Source organism: Phyllobates terribilis, unplaced genomic scaffold (assembly GCF_046119375.1).
Source record: "Phyllobates terribilis strain yellow unplaced genomic scaffold, ASM4611937v1 Scaffold_4__5_contigs__length_816908805, whole genome shotgun sequence".
In the NCBI taxonomy this organism is placed as follows: domain Eukaryota; kingdom Metazoa; phylum Chordata; class Amphibia; order Anura; family Dendrobatidae; genus Phyllobates; species Phyllobates terribilis.
Genome location: NW_027362764.1, coordinates 68,624,151 through 68,645,504, shown reverse-complemented (window position 1 = coordinate 68,645,504; position 21,354 = coordinate 68,624,151). Strand labels below are relative to the sequence as shown.

General features: G+C 49.3%; 1 protein-coding gene across 1 annotated transcript in view; it reads right to left on the bottom strand.

Moving 5' to 3' along the window:
* SLC39A12 (solute carrier family 39 member 12) overlaps nucleotides 1-21,354 on the bottom strand; it is a 142,719-nt gene that overhangs the window by 77,549 nt on the left and 43,816 nt on the right. The window contains exon 7 of the mRNA XM_073677468.1: nucleotides 5,054-5,221. Within this exon, the coding sequence (XP_073533569.1) occupies nucleotides 5,054-5,221 (168 nt within the window). The remainder of the gene's footprint in view (nucleotides 1-5,053; nucleotides 5,222-21,354) is intronic.

Genomic DNA, 21,354 nt, shown 5'->3' with positions numbered 1-21,354 from the left:
AGTTAATATAACATAGAGCTAAGTACGCTCTTTTGTTGGCCTGTTAAGTGATTGCGACATAGAACAGCTCTGGAAATCCAACAAAAGAAACAGCAAAAATTATTCCTCTGTAATCCTTAAATGAGCTCAAGTGTATTATTGTAAGTTATGTAATTGAAAATACATTTAAATCTCGCACATTACTAGTACAGGTCCTGGAAACAACAAACGTCGAGCCAAAGTCACATTCTTCGACTTTTGCCTGATATTCTCAGGGGAGTAAGATCTGTAACCAGCGAAATGTATTACCATGAAGCCATATTAACAGTAGGTTAGTGGGTGCTATTTTACCCACTTGACAACTGTACTACCGGGCTGTACTCTAAGTATAACCCTCTGTTCACACCTGCATTTTTTTTTTCAGTTGTTTCTCTGCTCGGGACTCAGACAGACCCCATTATAGTCAATGAAACCTCAAACAAACTCAATATAGTCAACGGAACTTCTGGAACTTCAGCTGGAACTTCTAATTTAGTTTGGATCTATTTCGCAATGGATTCGTTTTCCACACGAACTCCATTTCTAAAACAGAACACGGTAACAGAACTCAAAATGGTGTGAACTGAACCTAATCCAGTAAAACCCCGAAAGGGTGCAAAGGAAGAAGTCACATCTAGGGCTTGGTGCCTAGAAACCATTGTGCAACATAAGACACCAGCATTATAAATATACTTGCCACTGCCTGAAGATGAGCATCTGGGAGGAGTACGTATTTACCGGCAAAGCAACGGCCCATTTCTGAAGTCACACACCTTAATACTCATTCCTTGCCTTCCCATGCCTTGTTCCCTGACTCCCAGAATCACTGGTTTCCGTGAGGTTTCACCATACTAAGGAGATTTGCTGACTCTTCTGGGAGGGTTGCCAAGTATGAGTAAAAATAGCACATGATAGGCGGGGGCCTTGGTACAAATTTTGCATTGTGGCCCATGAACTTCAAGTTGCTGTATGCCTCTGACCAGTGTTGAACTATGGTGCCAGGGGCCCACCAATAATAATGACTATGGGGGACCACTGTTCAGCTATATACAAATATTACATTCATGTACCTATGCTTCTATATAATAATAAACAGGGGAGTTAATTAAATGAATGATGAGATGCTGCTCTGGTCTGTGCATGGTGAATCAAGTGTATTTTGCCAACTATTTCTTATATAGGGTGGTAGAAGGCTCACTCCTGCATAGCGGCCCACCAGGGGATTCACCTGTTCACCCGTGGGCCAGTCCAATCCTACCTCTGATATACCGTATATTCCGGCGTATAAGACGACTTTTGAAGACTGAAAAATCTTCTGTCTAGTCTGGGGTCATCTTATACGCCGGTAATGCTTTTGAACTTTCAGAAATTGACATGCGGGGATACTCTGGGGGTGTTAATAAGCTGCCGTGGCCGTATCCCTGCCATGTCGGAGTTAATATAAGGTGGAGGGAGTTAAAATACGGCGGCGGTAGGTCCAGACAGTCAGCGCTTCTGTGCTGAAACGGACACATCGCTGCGTATTCCCAGCTCCGGACACAGCGCAGGGCTTCTGTGCCGACAGTTTTCACTTGTCACAGAAGCGGTGCGCTGTGTCCGGAGCAGGGAAGTTCGCATCGCTTCTGTGACAATATATGAAAAGCCGGCAATTCAGCAGCGGCATAAGCCGGCACCCGACAATTTAGAATAGAAAGAATAGAGCATCACACATAGATTAGATAGATAGAAACATGTCAGTCACATATATATGAAGTACAGTGACAGTATTGCTTACTGTACTTGTCATTTAGTGTAAAGGATTTATTAAAACAAATATTAGTGTTTTCATGCACCGTCTCTTTAAAAAAGCCGGCCGGCAATTCAGCATCTGTACCCGACAATTTATAACAGAAAGATAGAGCATCACACATAGATTAGATAGATAGAAACATGTCAGTCACATATATAAGAAGTACAGTGACAGTGCTGGTTACTGTACTTGTCATCTAGTGTTAAAATAACGGATTTATTTTAAAAAAAATTGGCGTGGGGTTCCCCTTAATTTTAGTCTCTAGCGGAGGTTAAGCAGACAGCTGGGGCAGATGTTTGAAGCCTGGGAAGGGGGTAATACCCACGGAGCTTCCCAGGCTACTAATATCAGCCCCCAGCTGAATACCTAGCCTTTACTAGCTATTAAAATGGGGGACCCCCCCAAAAAAATGACGTGGGGTCCCCCCTAATTTAATAGCTAGCAAAGGCTAGGCAGACAGCTGGGGGCTGATATTAATAGCCCAGGAAGGGAGCCATGAATATTGGCCCCCTCCCAGGCTAGAAACATCAGCCGTCAGCCGCCCCAGAAATGGCGCATCCATAGGATGCGCCAATTCTGGCACTTAGCCTCGCTCTTCCACGCTGCCCTGGTGCGGTGGCAGGGGGTAATAGGGCTGGGGTTGATGTCAGCTTATAATGCCAGCTGACATCAAGCCCAGGTTAGTAATGGAGAGGCGTCTATAAGACACCCCCATTACTAACCCCATAGTCAAAGTTAAAAAAAAACACAAACACCCAGAATAAAGTCCTTTAATTGAAATAAACACACAATTCTTTATTGTTCTAAATTAAACCATACTTACCATCACGCCCATTCCAGCTGAAGCCAACGATCTCCTGCAATAAAAGTAAAATAATAAAGCAACCTCATCCTTACCTCTCCATGGTTCCCAGGACCGGTCCAGCTCTGCTACATTCACATGACAGGCTGGACCGCAGCAGAACGCTGCCATCCACCCTGTCATCCCGCAGACACTGAGAAGCGCAGGCATGCTTGCGCTCTGCAGTGTCTGGCTGTGACGGCATCCAGATGAGCCGACAATGAACTCAGCTCACCTCCTGGACGTCCGTCACTGACAGCGTGGGAAACTTCTACTGCGCATGCGGGGAGCAGGAGAATTTTCCCACGCTGTCAGTGACGTGCATGAGGTGAGCCGAGTTCATTGGACATGATCTCGGCTCATCTGGATGCCGTCACAGTCAGACACTGAGGAGCACAAGCATGCCTGCGCTTCTCAGTGTCTGCCGCATGGCAAGCTGAACGGCAGCGTTCTGCTGCGGTGCAGCCTGTCATGTGAATGTAGCAGAGCTGGACCGGTCCTGGGAACCATGGAGAGGTAAGGATGAGGTTGCTTTATTATTTTACTTTTATTGCAGGAGATCGTTGGCTTCAGCTGGAATGGGCGTGATGGTAAGTATGGTTTAATTTAGAACATTAAAAAATTGTGTCTTTATTTCAATTAAAGGACTTTATTCTGGGTGTTTGTGTTTTTTTTAATTACTTTACTAGAAATTCATGGCGGTCATGTCTAATATTGGCGTGACCCCATGAATTTCGGGCTTAGGGCCAGCTGATAATGCCAAGCTGGCCTTAACCCCTTTATTACCCAGTGAGCCACCGCACCAGGGCCCTGGATGAGTTGGGTACAGCGCCAGAAGATGGCGCTTCTATGAACGCGCCATTTTCCGGGGTGGCTGCGGACTGCAATTTGCAGCGGGGGGGGGCCAGAAAGCTTGGGCCTCCCTGCGCTGCAGATTCCAGCCCCCAGCTGCCTAGTTGTACCTGGCTGGACACAAAAATAGGGCGAAGCCCCACGTCTTTTTTTTTTAAATTATTTCATGAAATAATTAAGAAAAAAAGGGCTTCCCTATATTGTTGTGTCCGGCCAGGTACAAATAGGCAGCTGGTGGTTGGGGGCAGCCCGTTCCTGCCTGCTGTACCTGGCTGGACACAAAAATATGGCGAAGCCCACGTCAACATTTTTGGGAAAAATTAATTACAAAATTAATAATAATTTAGGGACTGCATCTTTATTAACCCCTCAATTGTCATTTAGTGTTAAAATAAAGGATTTTTTAAAAAGAAAATTGGTGTGGGATCCCCCATCATTATAGTCTCTAGCGGAGGTTAAGCAGACGGCTGGGGCAGATGTTTGAAGTCTGGGAAGGGGGTAATACCCACGGAGCTTCCCAGGCTACTAATATCAGCCCCCAGCTGAATACATAGCCTTTACTAGCTATTAGAATGGGGGACCCCCCCAAAAAATGACGTGGGGTCCCCCCTATTTTAATATGTTTATGAGTGACAGTTTTCCTGCTATATACCTGCATGTCATAAGAATTTAAATTAAAAAAAGGACCATGTTAAATTCAAATCTGTTTTTTTTTAATTTTTACCGGTGTTTGGTATGCGTTGGAAAAGGGGTAGTCTTATACGGTGAATATATCCTAAACTCTATATTTTAACAGGAAAGTAGGGGGGTCGTCTTATACACCAGGTCGTCTTATACGCCGGAATATACGGTATCTATAGAATAATAGGCCAAACAGGATCATGTGTCCAAAATAGATGCAATTGATGCAGTCAAATGGTCTGTGTCGACAAGTCAGCATGCACTCTTTTATGTCATCCATTGCTGATCAGTGGATGCAACATATGTTATTAGGTAACTGAAGAAATTACAGTCTGTTTTTAGAGTTTTTTAGATATAGGCAGATACTTATTCAGCATGCAATAGCATCAGGGAGGCATCTGATTGGCTTCAATTTTTTTCTGAGGCAGAATAAGGACCCCAACCATCCATCCAATATCATTCAGAACTATATTCAGTGTAAAGAAGAAAAAGGAGTCCTGGAAGCGATGATATGGCCTCACACAGCCTCGATCTCTCAACATGTTTGGCATTACATGAATAGATGAATTTGTACAAGCAACATCCACAGAAGATCTGTGGTCAGTTCTCCAAGATGTTTGGAATAAACTTCCTTCTGAATTCCTTCAAAAATTGTGTGAAAGTACCTAGGAGAATTGATACTTTGAGGCTGTTTAGAAGGCAAATATTGCTGTGATTTAGATTTCTCTTTTGTTCATTCACTTTGCATTGCTTTAATTGATACAAATTAACTATTAACACTTTTAGATTTTGAAAGCTTCTTTCTTTACAGCATTTTTTCCACAACTGCCTAAAACTTTTGCACAGTATTGTATATGTACATACATGCCCACCTGTCTTGTTGATGAAATAATGAGAAAGGAAAGCTTGTTAATGAGAAAGAATCCATGAATTCCTCCAATCATGCCCAATATTTTCCATAAATATTGCTTTTCCTCCAAGTACAGTTCCCCATCTTGTCCATGATGCTCATGTGAAATATTGTCATGAATGCCCAGAACCTGCAGAAAATGTAAAATTTAAGAAACAAAATAATGAAAATCCAGTTTAATATGATCTCTGTATTTTAATACTATTAATGATAAATACTTGTATATACTGATAAAAAAAACTCAAAAGAAAATGAAGCAAGAAAGCCCAAATATAAAAATAAAAACTTTTATTAGTTAATCAGGACAATACATGATAAAAGATAAAAAGAGAATATAAGACACAGAGAATGCCCCTCCTTCTCCTTCCAAGATCAGGTAATCAAAATCACTTTAAAAACATTTAAATTAAAAATGTATGATAATATTTACACAATCCGTAAGCCTCAAAACAAACACAGGTAAACAAAGTGTTAATGGCTTAATGCCTATATACAAAAGGTGCAGTGAAGTGTGAGCCGCTAAAGCTAAAACAGCCATAATCCCCACAGGGGTCAGACATCAAATAAAAGAAAGAGTGCAACATGACAAGTAATGAGAAAAACTTGCAAAGTTTAGGAGGGCAGGGAGCGAAACCCCAATGCGCGTTTCGCATGAGCTTCTTCCAGGGGGCAGTAGAATCCACTGTTGCAATTTTACTAAAGCCTACCAGGAGATGAATCTGGACAAGCGCCGCATGCGGCGAGGATGGTGCTGGCGTGAACTTTAAAAAAGGAGGGTGATACAGACTCGGGGCAAAGCCGAAGACCCTACCCAAAATCCCACCCCTTTGGACTAAAAGGTTATTACACCCAAAACTTCAAATGTTGGTTAAACAACAACCAGGAAGCGTGTTTCTTCACTAAGGGCTCCCTCACACCAGCGTACACATCAGACAAATATTATTCAATGGGGCAGTGTTGATGCACGATATTATTCACTGATAGAATCTGTCAGTGAAAAAAATTGCAGCATGCTGCGATTTAACTTTGAAATTGGATGTCACTCACCTATTCAAGTCTATGGGTGCTTGGAAAACCTCAGACTGTGCTCAGATGACATCTGAGTGCAGTCCAATTTCTGCAGACTCCCAGAATGGAGAAGATGGAGAAATTTTGTTTTTCATCTTCTCCTCACCTGTGCTACAGTTTTCTCAGCCAAGGAAATCTGATCACACTATGCTGAGACTGAGCAAACTGTTATCAGAGTTTGGTCAGAGTGTCATTTGCATAATCAGCCCCATTCTATCCAATGAGAGAAACGATGTCTGTCTGACCGTAGGCTAAAGGTATCTATTAAATGTGTAAAACAGCGCCATTATGGCCATGCCTTTACCTTAACATGCAAAATTGTGATGACATGTTCTCTTTAAATCAGGTTTTTATGTTAAAAGTATATTTTTAAAATTGTAGTAATTTTTTTATATTTCATATCACAATCTGTATTAAAAAAAAAGTCAAAATTTTGCAAATTATATACCAATACTTCATGTTCTTTACAGAATACATTTTAGCAGTATCATTTTCATCACCGACAAGACTACAATGACAGGTAACACCTCTATATACAGTAGATAACACAGAATCCACAAATCATTATAGGTGATATCACAGCTCACCTCCTCCTCCTCCTGTACAATGACTGATTTTTATCAGTCTCTATATAGAGTAGATAACACAGGATCCACCAATCACTATTGGTGAAGTCCCAGCTCACCTCCTCCTCCTCCTGTACAATGACTGATTTTATCAGTCTCATAGAGTAGATAACCGCGGATCCACCAATCACTATAGGTGATGTCACAGCTCACCTCCTCCCCCTGTACAATGACTGATTTTTATCAGTCTCTATATAGAGTAGATAACACAGGATCCACCAATCACTATAGGTGAAGTCACAGCTCACCTCCTCCCCCTGTACAATGACTGATTTTTATCAGTCTCTATATACAGTAGATAACACAGGATCCACCAATCACTATAGGTGATGTCACAGCTCACCTCCTCCTGCTGTACAATGACTGATAACAGCACTATATACAGTAGATAACACAAGATCCACCAATCACTATAGGTAAAGTCACAGCTCACCTTCTCCTCCCCCTGTACAATGACTTATAACACCTCTATATCCAGTAGATAACACAGGATCCACCATTCACACTTAGTGATGTCACAGCTCACCTCCTCCCCCTGTACAATGACTGATAACACCTCTATATACACTAGATAATACAGGATCCACCATTCACAATAGGTGATGTCACAGCTCACCTTCTCCTCCCCCTGTACAATGACTTATAACACCTCTATATCCAGTAGATAACACAGGATCCACCATTCACACTTAGTGATGTCACAGCTCACCTCCTCCCCCTGTACAATGACTGATAACACCTCTATATACAGTAAATAACCCAGGATCCACCATTCACAATAGGTGATGTCACAGCTCACCTCCTCCTCCTCCTGTACAATGACTGCTCACACCTCTACATACAGTAGATAACACAGGATCCACCATTCACAATAAATGATGCCACTGCTCCCCTCTCCTATCTCCCTTAACAATGACTTCTGCACACACTTATTAGATGCTTCAATGAAATGCATTAGTACATTAGCAGCGATAGACTGACTCAAATCCTATGTTTCGCATTGGATCATTTATCGATCATGTGCAAAGGTCATTGAGAAGGGAGAGGGAAGAGGTGAGCTATAACATCATTTATTGTGAATGTGTTATCGGTATTAGAGGTGCTACCTGTCATTGTAACCCTGTCTATAATGATAGTGAGACTTCTGAAAAGACTTCTGTAAGGAACAGTCTAAAACAGCTCCAGTGGCCAGTATGAAAATTGTTAGATTTTTTTTATTATTATTACAGATTTGTGATATGAGAAAAAACTTGATGTAAATAATTGGTGATTTTCTGATGATACATCATGAAAAAAATAACAGAGGTAAAAAATAACAGAGTCCATCCAGATCTGCATCATTAAATTGTAGTATGACTGAATGCTTTGTTTTCGTTCCTATGTACAGAAATCTGCCCCTCTCTTATCATCAAAATTCATCTTTTATTATCTCTGTTGCATCCATTTGACTTCTCAATACTCTTGCCCCAAAATGTTCTCCCATAAGAATGGCAACTGCAATATGCAGTGGTGGACATACCATTGGCACAATCTTTGCAGTTGCGCAAGGGCCCAATAGGTAATGGGGCCCATTTCTACCTGCAAAGCAGGTGGAATTGTGCATTATGATCAGCCATTGGACTGGAAATGGCCCTTCTACTGCTCTTGCAGAGGTGCCCTCTTCTGTCTGTGCAATGTGGTGCAGGGCGGTAGCTGTAGGTGAAGTGCTTGTCTCTTACTCCCCGGCACGTAACATGATGGTGTGGCGCCCGTGAGGGTTCAGTCGCCACAGAGGTACTGCACCTCACCCAGAGGTGTGGCATCTCCTTCTCTCAGGTAAGGATGGAGTGCTGCCCGGGACCCTAACACCTGCACTCAACACTACACTACTCCAGACCGGCTGGAAGGGCATTATGCACTGCTTTCTGCTGGCCCCATCCATGGCTGGAGTGAGGGGAACCAAAGTGAGGGGGAACCATGTAGTGGGTGTGGGTGGAGGACGCAGACCAGGGGAGCACTTGAAGAGGAGACATTTATATATATAGGGAAGCCATCTTTTTAAGGAGTGGAACGGAGAGAGGGAGAGTGTGAGGACGTAGGGAGCGGAGGCTCTTCAGTAGCTCTGCTCGGGAGGCAGGCTTGGCCTGTCATGCCCAAGATTGAGAGAGGAGTGGGAGCAGGAGGAAGGCTCCAGGAACTAAAGGGATCCCAGGGGGTACTGTGAGTGCAGGACGGCACCCGTACGCCCGAATCTGGCAGGCGGTAGAGTGATCAGGCCGGAAGAAGGGAACCGGTCCCTGGACTAGCTGAGTTACTTTAAGTCTCAGCTGGAAAACTGGAGGCTTCTGCACTTTCAAGGTGCAGTTGCCACATCCGCACCTAAGCCGCCGAAAAGGGCACCAAGTAAGGTCCGGGAACTCCAAGTTGCCCAGAGGGATCTCAAGGTACCTGATCGGGACTTTGTGTGGCGGGGAGCAGGGCAGGAGGGAGAGACCCAGTGCGGGAAGTCGGCTAAGAAAGGAACATACAGAGAGGGGTCCCGTTAAGTGCTCTTGAGATACTTGAGGGAGTGCTGAACCCCTGCCTGGTAAACGCAGCGCGACGTGGGAGGCTGTCACCTGTACAGTGCAACCTGAGGAACCTAATAACTGTGAGTAAACTCGGATGACTGCACCCCACTGTCTCTATCAGTTATTATTGCTGCTGCGTGATCGCTCCTGCACTACAAAGCCCAGCATCACCATCTGCACCTACGCTGCCCTGGAGCTGAGCTCTGCCTGTGGGGAGCCGCACCAACCCAGCTGCCCTAACATCTGCTCCAGAGGTCTGCAGCAGCGCTGGTACTCATTATCAGGAACCACATGTGGCGTCACGAGACAAAACTATTATTCATCCCTTCAAGCAACAACCCCTTTTTTAAGAGTGACCCCAGGGTACGGGCCCGGGAGCCGACCGCTGTGACATCCCAAGAAGGTAAAGGCCCGGGTACCGAGTCCCCCATATCCCCCCTGGGCGAGTCATCTCTTCCTGGCGTCACGAACAGGATTCGAACAAACCCGTTAGCACCGGGTATTGTGCGCCTACAGACTGTTTTTCTTCACTGAATGTGGCGCCCGCCCCAGAAGAACGGGAGCCATTATGTGTGTTCTCAAAGACAACAAGGAATCACCTTCCATCGTGGACCGGGCCCCAGAGTGGCGCCAAAAGCGAGGCCCACCCCGAGCAACAGTGACCATATATGTAGATGTGTCTATCAAAGTGGGGGGGGGCCGCCCCTAGGAGTGACCGACAACAGACTGCCATGGAAACGCCCCGAAAGGGGAGAGGAGGAGGAGAGAAGCAGTGGAGACAGGGTGTGGTCTCAACCAGTCTAGACAGACCGCACCCGGCAGCCAGCATGGACGGAAGCCAGGACCGAGCTTCCGCCCCTGGCCTGCAGCGACAAGGGACCCCCCTCACCCTGGAGGGAGAGATATCCAAGCTGTCCCCAGAGGATACCGAGTTCCTCCAAGCAGAGGTGTAGGAGCTGAGCCGCAAAGTGGAGGAGGCCCAGCAGGCAGCGGTTGCGAAGGGGAAAGAGGAGCTGCTAAAGAAGATTTCAGCCCGGCGACAGCAAGTGCTACGTGTCGCCAGCAGCATCCCAGCCCCGGCGGAGTCTGATGAGCGCCAGGAGGCAGCGTGCAGCACAGGAGCAGGTAGGAGAAGTTCTCCTGTCCCGGGCGCTGAAAGCGCTGACCTGCTCCTGGGCCTCCTGCAGAACCCTCCGTCCCCGGGCGTGTACGCCCTAGAGCAGATTCTGAGCCCGGAACCTCTAACCTCGGGCTCCTACTCTGCGGACCTGCTGCTCGGCCCCCTTCCGGAACCGCCAGCCCCTGCACCCGAGTGGGTGTACGGGACCCCCTCTTATGACTGGTCCACCAGATTCGAGGACCAGCAAGGACCCCCTCTAGCGCCAATAGAAGCACCCCAGGTTGCCTGCCAGGAAGGAGAAGAATTTAGGTGGGACAACCGGGGGGGGGGGGGACCTCATGGGGTTCCCACAGGAGACCCAGGCCCAAGCTCTCCAGAGGGAGGCAAGAACTCCTGCAGTTGGAGAAAGAGCAGCGCACCCGGACAGATGGAGGCCCGGAACAAGTCCGCCAAGGCTAAAGTCCGCCAGGCCGAGTCCGTCAAGCCCAGTCCCCGGGTGGAAGGGCTCATAGTTAAATTCGACCTGGAAGCCGGATGGGGCTTTATCCGGGCTCCACAATTTGCACGGGATATCTTCGTCAATCGGCGGGATGTCGAGCCCCACCTTGAAACGGGCCATCCCGACAGAAATCTGTATCCCGGTGACTGTGTCACTTACACCAGACTCCACGGGGAACGCGGGTGGTATGCCCTCCAAGTACATAGTGTGGTCGAGGAGGAAGAGGACATACCCCTGCAGCCTGAGGCTGATGACCTGGCTGGGTCAGTCGGCAAAAACCAGGAATATCCCCCCCGGCGGGGACACCACTACTGAGCAAAAGTAAGTGGAACTGAACAGTATGAATAGTTACCCGTAAGGGTACAGAAGAAAATTTGGGTGCGAACTTGAAAAAAAATTAAAAATGTGAGCATTTAGTTACCCGTAAAGGGTATAAAGACTTGCAGGCTGAGGACTGTGAGCAACCGAAAACTGTCCATTGTAAATAGTTGCACTTATTAAAGTGCCCCCTATTGGTTTTATATTAAGAGACCACTGAACAAAAACCCGCTTGGCGTGGCCGAAGATGTGGTCCAACACCTGGATCACTTATGCCCTGTAGCCACGCCCAGGGCCTAAGTTGAGGGTTTTCAGACGGGTCCCTTATGCTATTCATGTTGCAACTTCACCAGTGAGATGGACACCTGGTTATGGGACTCACTGTAATTTTAAGAAGAATGTCTTATATGAAATATGTTTTAAATACTTGAAGAAAGTTTTATAATGTTTTGATAGAAGTAACCAGTAAAGTTTAAGAAAAAGTGCCTCCCATAAAGGGAAGAAAGCGTTTGTTTATAATCTTATATGTGATGCATCTAAAAATTGCATGTCTGTAAAATACCCTGTTTCTTGCTCTGTTCCAGCCCGCAGACATGCTGTGTTTTACCAAGGGGGTATGTGGTGCCCATCAGGGTTCAGTTGCCACAGAGGTACTGCACCTCACCCAGAGGTGTGGCATCTCCTTCTCTCAGGTAAAGATGGAGTGCTGCCCGGGACCCTAACACCTGCACCCAACACTACACTACTCCAGACCGGCTGGAAGGGCATTATGCACTGCTTTCTGCTGGCCCCGTCCATGGCTGGAGTGGGGGGAACCAAAGTGAGGGGGAACCATGTAATGGATATGAGTGGAGGACGCAGACTAGGGGAGCACTTGAAGAGGAGACATTTATATATATATAGGGAAGCCATCTTTTTAAGGAGTGGAACGGAGAGAGGGAGAGTGTGAGGACGTAGGGAGCGGAGGCTCTTCAGGAGCTCCGCTCGGGAGGCAGACTTGGCCTGTCATGCCCAAGATTGAGAGAGGAGTGGGAGCAGGAGGAAGGCTCCAGGAACTAAAGGGATCCCAGGGTGTACGGTGAGTGCAGGACGGCACCCGTATGACCGAATCTGGCAGGCGGAAGAGGGATCAGGCCGCAAGAAGGGAACCGGTCCCTGAACTAGCCGAGTTACTTTAAGTCTCAGCTGGAAAACTGGAGGCTTCTGCACTTTCAAGGTACAGTTGCCACATCCGCACCTAAGCCGCCGAAAAGGGCACCAAGTAAGGTCCGGGAACTCCAAGTTGCCCAGAGGGATCTCAAGGTACCTGATCGGGACTTTGTGTGGCGGGGAGCAGGGCAGGAGGGAGAGACCCAGCGCGGGAAGTCGGCTAAGAAAGGAACATACAGAGAGGGGTCCCGTTAAGTGCTCTTGAGATACTTGAGGGAGTGCTGAACCCCTGCCTGGTAAACGCAGCGCGACGTGGGAGGCTGTCACCTGTACAGTGCAACCTGAGGAACCTAATAGCTGTGAGTAAACTTGGATGACTGCACCCCACAGTCTCTGTCAGTTATTGCTGCTGCGTGATCGCTCCTGCACTACAATGCCCAGCATCACCATCTGCACCTACACTGCCCTGGAGTTGAGCTCTGCCTGTGGAGAGCCGCACCAACCCAGCTGCCCTAACATCTGCTCCAGAGGTCTGCAGCAGCGCTGGTACTCATTACCAGAAACCACAGGTGGCGTCACGAGACAAAACTATTATTTATCCCTTCGAGCAACAACCCCTTTTTTAAGAGTGACCCCAGGGTACGGGCCCGGGAGCCGACCGCTGTGAGATCCCAAGAAGGTAAAGGCCCGGGTACCGAGTCCCCCATATCCCCCCTGGGCGAGTCAATGGGGTCCTGGCTGGGGGTGTGGACCTGTGCTATAACTTGCTGGGGATTATATACAGTAGATAGCAGGTACACATCTTTATGAATGTTTCCTTCACAACACAAATCATTTTTCACAGTTCCAATTCTTTCCTCTTTACTCCCTCGTTCTCTGTCTTCAGCTTTCCTCTCAGCTTCACCACAACCCAGTTTAGTACTACAGTCCTGTTAGCAAGAGCCCTAATCTCAATCTGTGGTTCCGCATCTTTTTTCCCCTCTAGGGAACCATATTGCCAGCATGGTCGGTACTTAACCTCTATGTCACTGGCCTTGGAACTCCCACCTGGGACACTCTCTTCATCTCACGTACTCTGTCCCATCGAGACCCGTTACCTCTCTGAGTTGAAAACTCTGGGCCTTACTACTAGGCGTCCTCTCCCAAGATCCGTCTCCGATCGATCACTCTATCTCTCGGTCACTTCTCTGCTTCCTTCCACTAGGATCTCGCTATTCACTGTCATGGTCTCCTCTCTTGTTAGGGACAGCCACGACATTCGGCACTGCTCACTGACCAGACCTTAGGTCTGCTTTCTATGGCCACTGGACCCTATCTGACGTTCTGACAGGAAACTGTCTCTGTCCCTTTAGCTTATGCCTTCCACTTTGGGCTAGTCCCTACCATTAACTCGAACTCTCCCTATTGTATGAGCCAAACACAATACCAACTCTATTAACGCATGTCACAATTCAGATGACACAATACAACATTACACTTGTTCTTCAAGGGGGAACGAAGGCTATATGTCCATCTGTGGCACCCCAGGGGTCTGGTTACCACAGTAATAGAAATATTACGTCTGAGAGCAAGTGGGAGGTTTCCTGGTCAGGAGTCCTTAAACATGCAACACCTCCTGTCCCAGACCAGATAGGGGATGAATCTGCTCTATATAAACTGGATCTGGGGCGGGGTTAGTTCAGTTAGAGCCTGGAGTGAAGTTCCAGACACAGGGAAAGCAACAGCTAGGAGCTGTGTAGGAGCAGGAGCTGAGTGCCAGGGACTGGAAGCAGATATTGCTCGTCCTGGCTGAAGATACTACGACCGGACAACGGAGTCCGAAGCTGTGGGGATCTCTAAGTCCAGCAGCAGAAACCAGCCGTCAGGGGATTCCAGGTCCTCTGGCTGTAGAAGCCCGGAGGCTCAGTCACGAGCAAGGGACCAGCACCGCCATCGAGGAGCGGAGGCTATCAGAAGGCCCCAAGTCACCAGCCATACGGGTGAGCACCACACGGTATACTCGGGGATGTGGGCTACTTCCACTCGCTTACAGCAAGGTAGCTAGGAAGAGTGCAGACAGATGGGGAGGCCTACAACTCCACCTGGCCAGGGGAACTCCTGTTTGTTCACAGACTGACCAGGCCTCTTATGCTAGCCAGTACTCCAGGGAGGGTCTGCCTTATCATCATCAGTAAAGACCCTGAACTGCACTGCAAAGACTCTGAGTCGTTCCTGCTTCACCCGTGCACCATCACTCCCATCATCCACACTCACTGCCCTGAGGCTATGCTCCTCCCATGGGGAGTTGTCCCATCCTCTGCTGCGCACACAACACCAGCCTCAGCGGTCTGCCTCGCAGCGGCGGTACACCCTGACCGCAATCCACGGGTGGCGTAGTCGGACATTAAATCATAAAAACCCTATAAAAGACTGCCACTGCTTTGACCACCCTGAGCCACGGGACCAGGTCGCCACCACGGAGACTACAACCCCCAGAGACCCGGCTCCGGGTAACCCACATGCGCGCACACACACGGCCCAGGGGGTGCGTCAACTTTTGGCATAGTCGGCAGGAATGTGACCAACCCGCCACAAAGGGGTATTGCGCGCCTGAAAAGACTGTACACGTACCTTAAGGGGAGGTTTCCCGCCATCCGGAGCCGTTTCCCGCCATCTTCGGTCGTTTCCCGTCATCTTCATTCGTCTCCCGCCATCTTCAGTCGTTTTCCCGCAGTCTTCAGCCGTTTTCCCGCCATCGGACGCCATCTACAGGATGCCGTGCGGGAAGAAGAGGGGCGTGGATGTCCAAACCGCGCGAGATCTGAAGCCCCGCCCTATGCACCGACTCTGCGCAAGGTCCTGGAAGGAGAGAGAGCGACGCTGACGTCACCGGGACGCGACGAAAGGTCCTCGCCCGGAGCAGCACCAGCGGAGCCGCAGCCTACGAAGGAAGAGCAGCAAAAGGTAGGCCACAGTTAACTAGGGGGGCGGAAGATACCAGGAATGGAGGGAGCTCCCACCGCCAGCGTGGCCGCTGCCGCAGTAATGCCATTTACAATGCCTTACATCCCCTAAGCGACTTTAAAGAGAAACTGTACAGCCTATTTAAAGTGTACCCCCTGACGGAGGGACAAAAAGTGAGCATATTGATAGGCCAGCTAACCGGCGCAGCCCAACGTGAAGTAAAATCCTGGTCAGTCAGGGACAAGGAGACCGTGAAGGAGATCTTAGCCCGTCTGAAGGACACTTTTGATACCCGTACCTCAGCAGAGATCAAAATGAGATTTTATGTGTGCAAGCAGCAGGCCCAAGACAGTATAAGAGACTATGCTTTGAAATTGCAGGAGGCCCTGGGAGCCATTAAACAGGCAGACCCTGACAGTGTGCGGAATGCAGATGAACTGTTGACTGAGCAATTCATTGAGGGTCTGCTGTCCAACGCCCACCGAACCCAGTTACGTGCAATGGCCTTGCAGAACCCTGGGTTAGACTTTGCAAAGTTCAAAGACAGGGCCATCCGGGTGCTCCGAGAACCGGCACCGGGTAGCGCTGTAACCCACCGGTGCCCTGCTATTACCTATCACCAGGAGGCGGCGCCCTTGTCTGCAGAGCCTGTGGGAGCTGGTGTGCAGGCTTTGGATAAAGACCCGGCTGCAGACCTGCACCATCAGGTCCAAGAACTGACCAAAAGCGTTGCCGCATTAACCAGGACTGTGCAGTCGTTACAGGTATCCTCTCTAGGAAGGATCAAGCTGGCCATCAGTCCGGAGGACGTCCCGTGGCGCCGACAGAGGAGGATCCCATCGTCCAGAGGAAGACCCAGCGACCGCTATAATGAGGACGGACAGCCCATCTGCCGCCGCTGCAACCAACCAGGACATATGGCAAGGTACTGTAATTTAAACGATTCCAACCGGGGGCAAAGGGCCAACCCCCAGGCGTAAGATCATCAGGCCCATCAACCTGACATGACAAGTATGTGGGGGGACGACCGGTCTTGCCTGTGGTACTGGATGGCATTCCCATGAGTGAACTGTTGGACACCGGGTCGCAGGTGACCACCATCCCCTATGTACTTTTCAAGCAATACTGGGATGACACGGATATTACCCGTTACCCAGATAATGACTTCAGCATCATCGCCAGTAATGGTCAGCCCGTGCCGCAGGTCGGGTTCAAGGAGGTGACCATCAAAATTGGTAAAGTTGAACTGCCGGCGCAGGGACTGATTATTGTGGACATTGACCGTTGTGAAAGTCACCCTAAAATAACCTTGGATACTAACGTTATTGAGAATTGCCTTTCAGAAGTAATTGCCATTTTACAGCAGGTTGCGTTGAACGCCAGCTCCGGCCAGCAGCGTGTCCTACAAAAGGAGATCCGGGCACTGATGAAACGGCAACAGGTAGAACTGTCGGGTGGTGAGATTGGTAGCGTTAGGATGAGTGACCCGTTCCCTATCGCCATGCCCCCAAAGAGTGAGATGATGATCTGGTGTTGGGTAGCTATTGGTCTGTGGGGTAGAGACTACCAAGCTATGGTAGAACCCGTTTACTCAGATAGTAGGCCCATCATTTTGACGGCACGGGGGGTGGTTGATGTCCGCCATGGGAGGGTACCTGTCCGCATCCTAAACATTGGGGAAAGAGAAGTATACTTGCCCCGGTATGCCACGCTAGCCAAATTGTTCACCATTAACCAGAACTCTGTAAAGGCCGTGGAACCCTTGCCTCCATCTCCCCCAGAGGAAAGCAACGGCTCCAAGAAACAAATGGAGGACTGGTGCCAGAAGCTGCACGTAGGCACTGGCTCCACTCCCCCACACCAGAAACAGGGGGTCTACCGGGTGGTTCAGGAGTACGAAAGGGTCTTTAGCAAACACCCGCTAGACTTTGGGCAAGTAAAGGGGGTAGAACATCAAATCCCCACAGGAGACCATCCACCCATAAAAGAGAGATACCGGACTGTACCCCCTGCACACTATCAGAACGCCAAGGGAATGTTGCAAGAAATGAAGGAGGCTGGGGTAATCAGGGATAGCTGTAGCCCCTGGGCAGCTCCACTAGTTCTTGTGAAAAAGAAAGATGGCACTATGAGGATGTGTGTAGATTACAGAAAGATCAACCGTATCACACACAAAGATGCGTACCCGTTACCTAGGATAGAAGAATCTTTAGCTGCATTAAAATCTGCTAACTTCTTCTCCACTTTGGATCTTACTAGCGGGTACTGGCAGGTTCCTGTAGCAGAGGCAGACAAGGAGAAGACCACGTTTACCACCCCGATGGGTCTCAGCGAATTCAACTGTATGCCGTTCGGACTCTGCAACGCATCAGGGACCTTCCAGAGGCTGATGGAGTGCTGTCTGGGGCACAGAAATTTTGAGACGGTCCTGCTATACCTGGACGATGTCATTGTGTATTCCAAGACCTATGAGGACCACCTAAAGCACCTGGCAGAAGTGTTCGATGCTCTGGCAGGCTTCGGCCTAAAGGTGAAACCCTCCAAGTGTCATCTACTGAAACCAAGGGTGCAGTACCTGGGACACGTGGTGAGTGCTGATGGAGTAGCTCCTGACCCTGATAAGATCACAGTGATTAAGGACTGGCCAAGACCCTCCAACATAAAGGAAGTGAGGCAGCTCCTCGGGTTGGTAGGCTACTACCGAAGATTCATTCCTGGCTTCACCAAAATGGCCGCTCCTATGCAGGACCTCCTAATAGGCCAGTCCAGAAAGGCCAAAAACCAGAAGCCACCCTTCAGGTGGGACAAGCTGGAAGAGGAGTCCTTCCGCCAGCTGAAGATGGCCCTCACGGGGGATGAAATCCTGGCGTACCCTGATTATGGCCAGCCCTTTATTCTCCACACGGACGCGAGCAACATCGGACTAGGAGCGGTGCTGTCCCAGATCCAGCAGGGGTGAGAACGGGTAATCGCTTATGCCAGCCGAAAACTACGGCCCACAGAGAGAAACCCTGAGAATTATAGCTCCTTCAAGATAGAGTTCCTGGCAGTGGTGTGGGCAGTGACGGAACGATTCAAGCATTACCTTGCCTCTTCCAAGTTCACCGTGTACATGGACAACAACCCGTTGACACATCTGGACACTGCGAAACTTGGTCTCCTGGAGCAGAGATGGATGGCCCGCCTGTCCAACTATGACTTCACCATCAAATATCGGGCAGGACGCTCAAATGCCAACGCAGATGCCCTGTCCAGGATGCCGAACGTACCGGACGGAGGGGAAGATCAAGAGGAACTGGAAGAGATCGAACTCCCTGCGTTCCACCGTCATGGGATTACCCAGTATTCCCACCGTGTAAGGGACAGGCACTCTGCTACGTTCAATCCCTTACCACACTACAGCTGGGCGGAGACGCAAGACAGTGACCCAGCAGTCCGCCTGGTAAAAGAGATGCCCAGACGCCCCGGAGGAGACCAAGCAGCTGTGGAAGGAGAAGAGTACACTGTTTCTCTACAAGGGGAAGCTGTGCCGGAGAACTGTCAACTCCCGGACACATGAACTGACCTGGCAGGTAGTGGTCCCGAGACGAGACGCGGCTATGGTTCTGGAGGCATACCACGATGGAGCAGGGCACTTCGGATGGAAGAAGCTGGAGTTCCTGTTGCGTGGACGGTTCTTCTGGGTAGGCATGAGAGGAGCCATCGAGAGATGGTGCAGAGACTGTGGCCCGTGCAACCTAAGAAGGAAGGACCGTGCCAGCCAGAAGACTCCTCTGCAGCCCATCATCACCAGGAAGTCACTGGAGCTGGTAGCTCTGGACCATGTGAAACTGGCTCCAAGCAGATCTGGGTACGTCTACGCCCTCACCATCGTAGATCACTACTCCCGGTTCCTGGTGGTGGTCCCTGTCAAAAACTTAACGGCTCAAACAGCAGCCAGAGCCTTCCAGCTGCACTTCTGCCGTCCACACGGGTATCCGGAGCAAGTGTTGACGGACCAAGGACCAGCCTTCGAAGCAGAGGTCTTCCATGAGTTCTGCAACCTGTATGGCTGCAGGAAGATAAGAACAACGCCCTATCACCCTCAGACCAACGGACTATGTGAGAAAATGAACCAGGTAGTGAAAGACTTGCTAAAAACGTTGCCCCTGGAAGAACGCAGTCTGTGGCCTGAAAAACTACCTGATCTGGTGGACTTGATAACCACATCCCCGTAGGTTCCACCAACTGTACCCCGGCTTACCTAATGATAGCAAGGCCTGGTAAGCTGCCAATTGACCTGGAGATGGGAGTCCTGACACCCGAGGACACCTCACCAGAAGCAGACTGGGACACGGAACGGCAGCAGCAGTACCGGACAGTACAGGAGGCCGTGGAGCGAAGTCTGTCTCAAGCAAGAGGAAGTCAAGACAGGACTTATAACCAACATGCTCCCGCTGTTCCCCTGGCACCTGGAGAGCAGGTCTTGAAGAGGAAGAGACGGCTCCACAAGTTGGATGACCAGTGGGAGAAGGACCCGTACACCGTACTGCCCTCAAGCCATGAGAACCCAAAAGTATGTGTCATCAGTAAGGACGGAGGAGAGACCACAGGCACTGTCTCCAGAGACCACCTGAAGAAGTGTCCCGAGCAGCTACAAGGTGCTGAAGAAGACCAGGATATCCTTCAACCCGCAGAGGAAAAGGAAGAAATGATCAGTACCGTACTCGGAGACTTTCCCCGGTCCTGGACTCAAGTCAACAACGCAGTTGTGGTACCCGTCATCACCTTTCTCCAGCCAGCCCCTCAAGGGCCTACAGAAGAACAGGGAGTGTCGGGAGAGCAGCCAGCCCAGGAGGCAGAAGGATCCATACAAAAAGCCCAGGAGAATCAACCCTCTGCTATTAGTGAGCCTGTCGTGCCCCTAGTAAGCCAAAGAGTACTCAGGAAGCTGCCAGGCCTACCCGCAACACCTCCTACACCCTGTACTGCAGAGCCAGAGAGTGGGTTACGTAGGTCCACCAGGAGCACTAGAGGACAAATGCCCGCTCGCTGGAAAATCTAGAAAGTAATGTGGATTAACCTGTAAATTGCAAATGCTGAAAATGGTTTATGTTTTTGTTGCCTGTTTAGTCATTATGTTTCTCTAGTTACCCTGCAGGTTTATTTGGACTGACAGGTTATGGACGCTGAATAACCGGAACTACATTGTAAATAGTTGCACTTGGTGCCTCTTGCGAAGTCGGCCACGGAAGAAAAACCTGTCTGGCGTGGCCCCGTGTGGTCCAAAGTAGTTAGCTTCGCCTTGCAGCCACGCCCAGGGCCAACGTTTGGGGTTTGCTTTGGACAGGTCCCCTACTCCATTCTAAAACTTTACCTTGGGTGATATGGACACCCGGTTACGGAAATCCCGTGACCATCAAGACAAAATGTACTTTTTCCTGTTATTGTTTATACCCTTGTATTTGTGTTTTTCTTAAAAATGTGTTTAGTCCCGGAGTACTAAATTTCACTAGGGGGGAATGTGGCACCCCAGGGGTCTGGTTACCACAGTAATAGAAATATTACGTCTGAGAGCAAGTGGGAGGTTTCCTGGTCAGGAGCCCTTAAACATGCAACACCTCCTGTCCCAGACCAGATAGGGGAGGAATCTGCCCTATATAAACTGGATCTGGGGCGGGGTTAGTTCAGTTAGAGCCTGGAGTGAAGTTCCAGACACAGGAAAAGCAACAGCTAGGAGCTGTGTAGGAGCAGGAGCTGAGTGCCAGGGACTGGAAGCAGATATTGCTCATCCTGGCTGAAGATACTACGACCGGACAACGGAGTCCGAGGCTGTGGGGATCTCTAAGTCCAGCAGCAGAAACCAGCCGGCAGGGGATTCCAGGTCCTCTGGCTGTAGAAGCCCAGAGGCTCAGTCACGAGCAAGGGACCAGCACCGCCATCGAGGAGCAGAGGCTATCAGAAGGCCCCAAGTCACCAGCCATACGGGTGACAACCACACGGTATACTCAG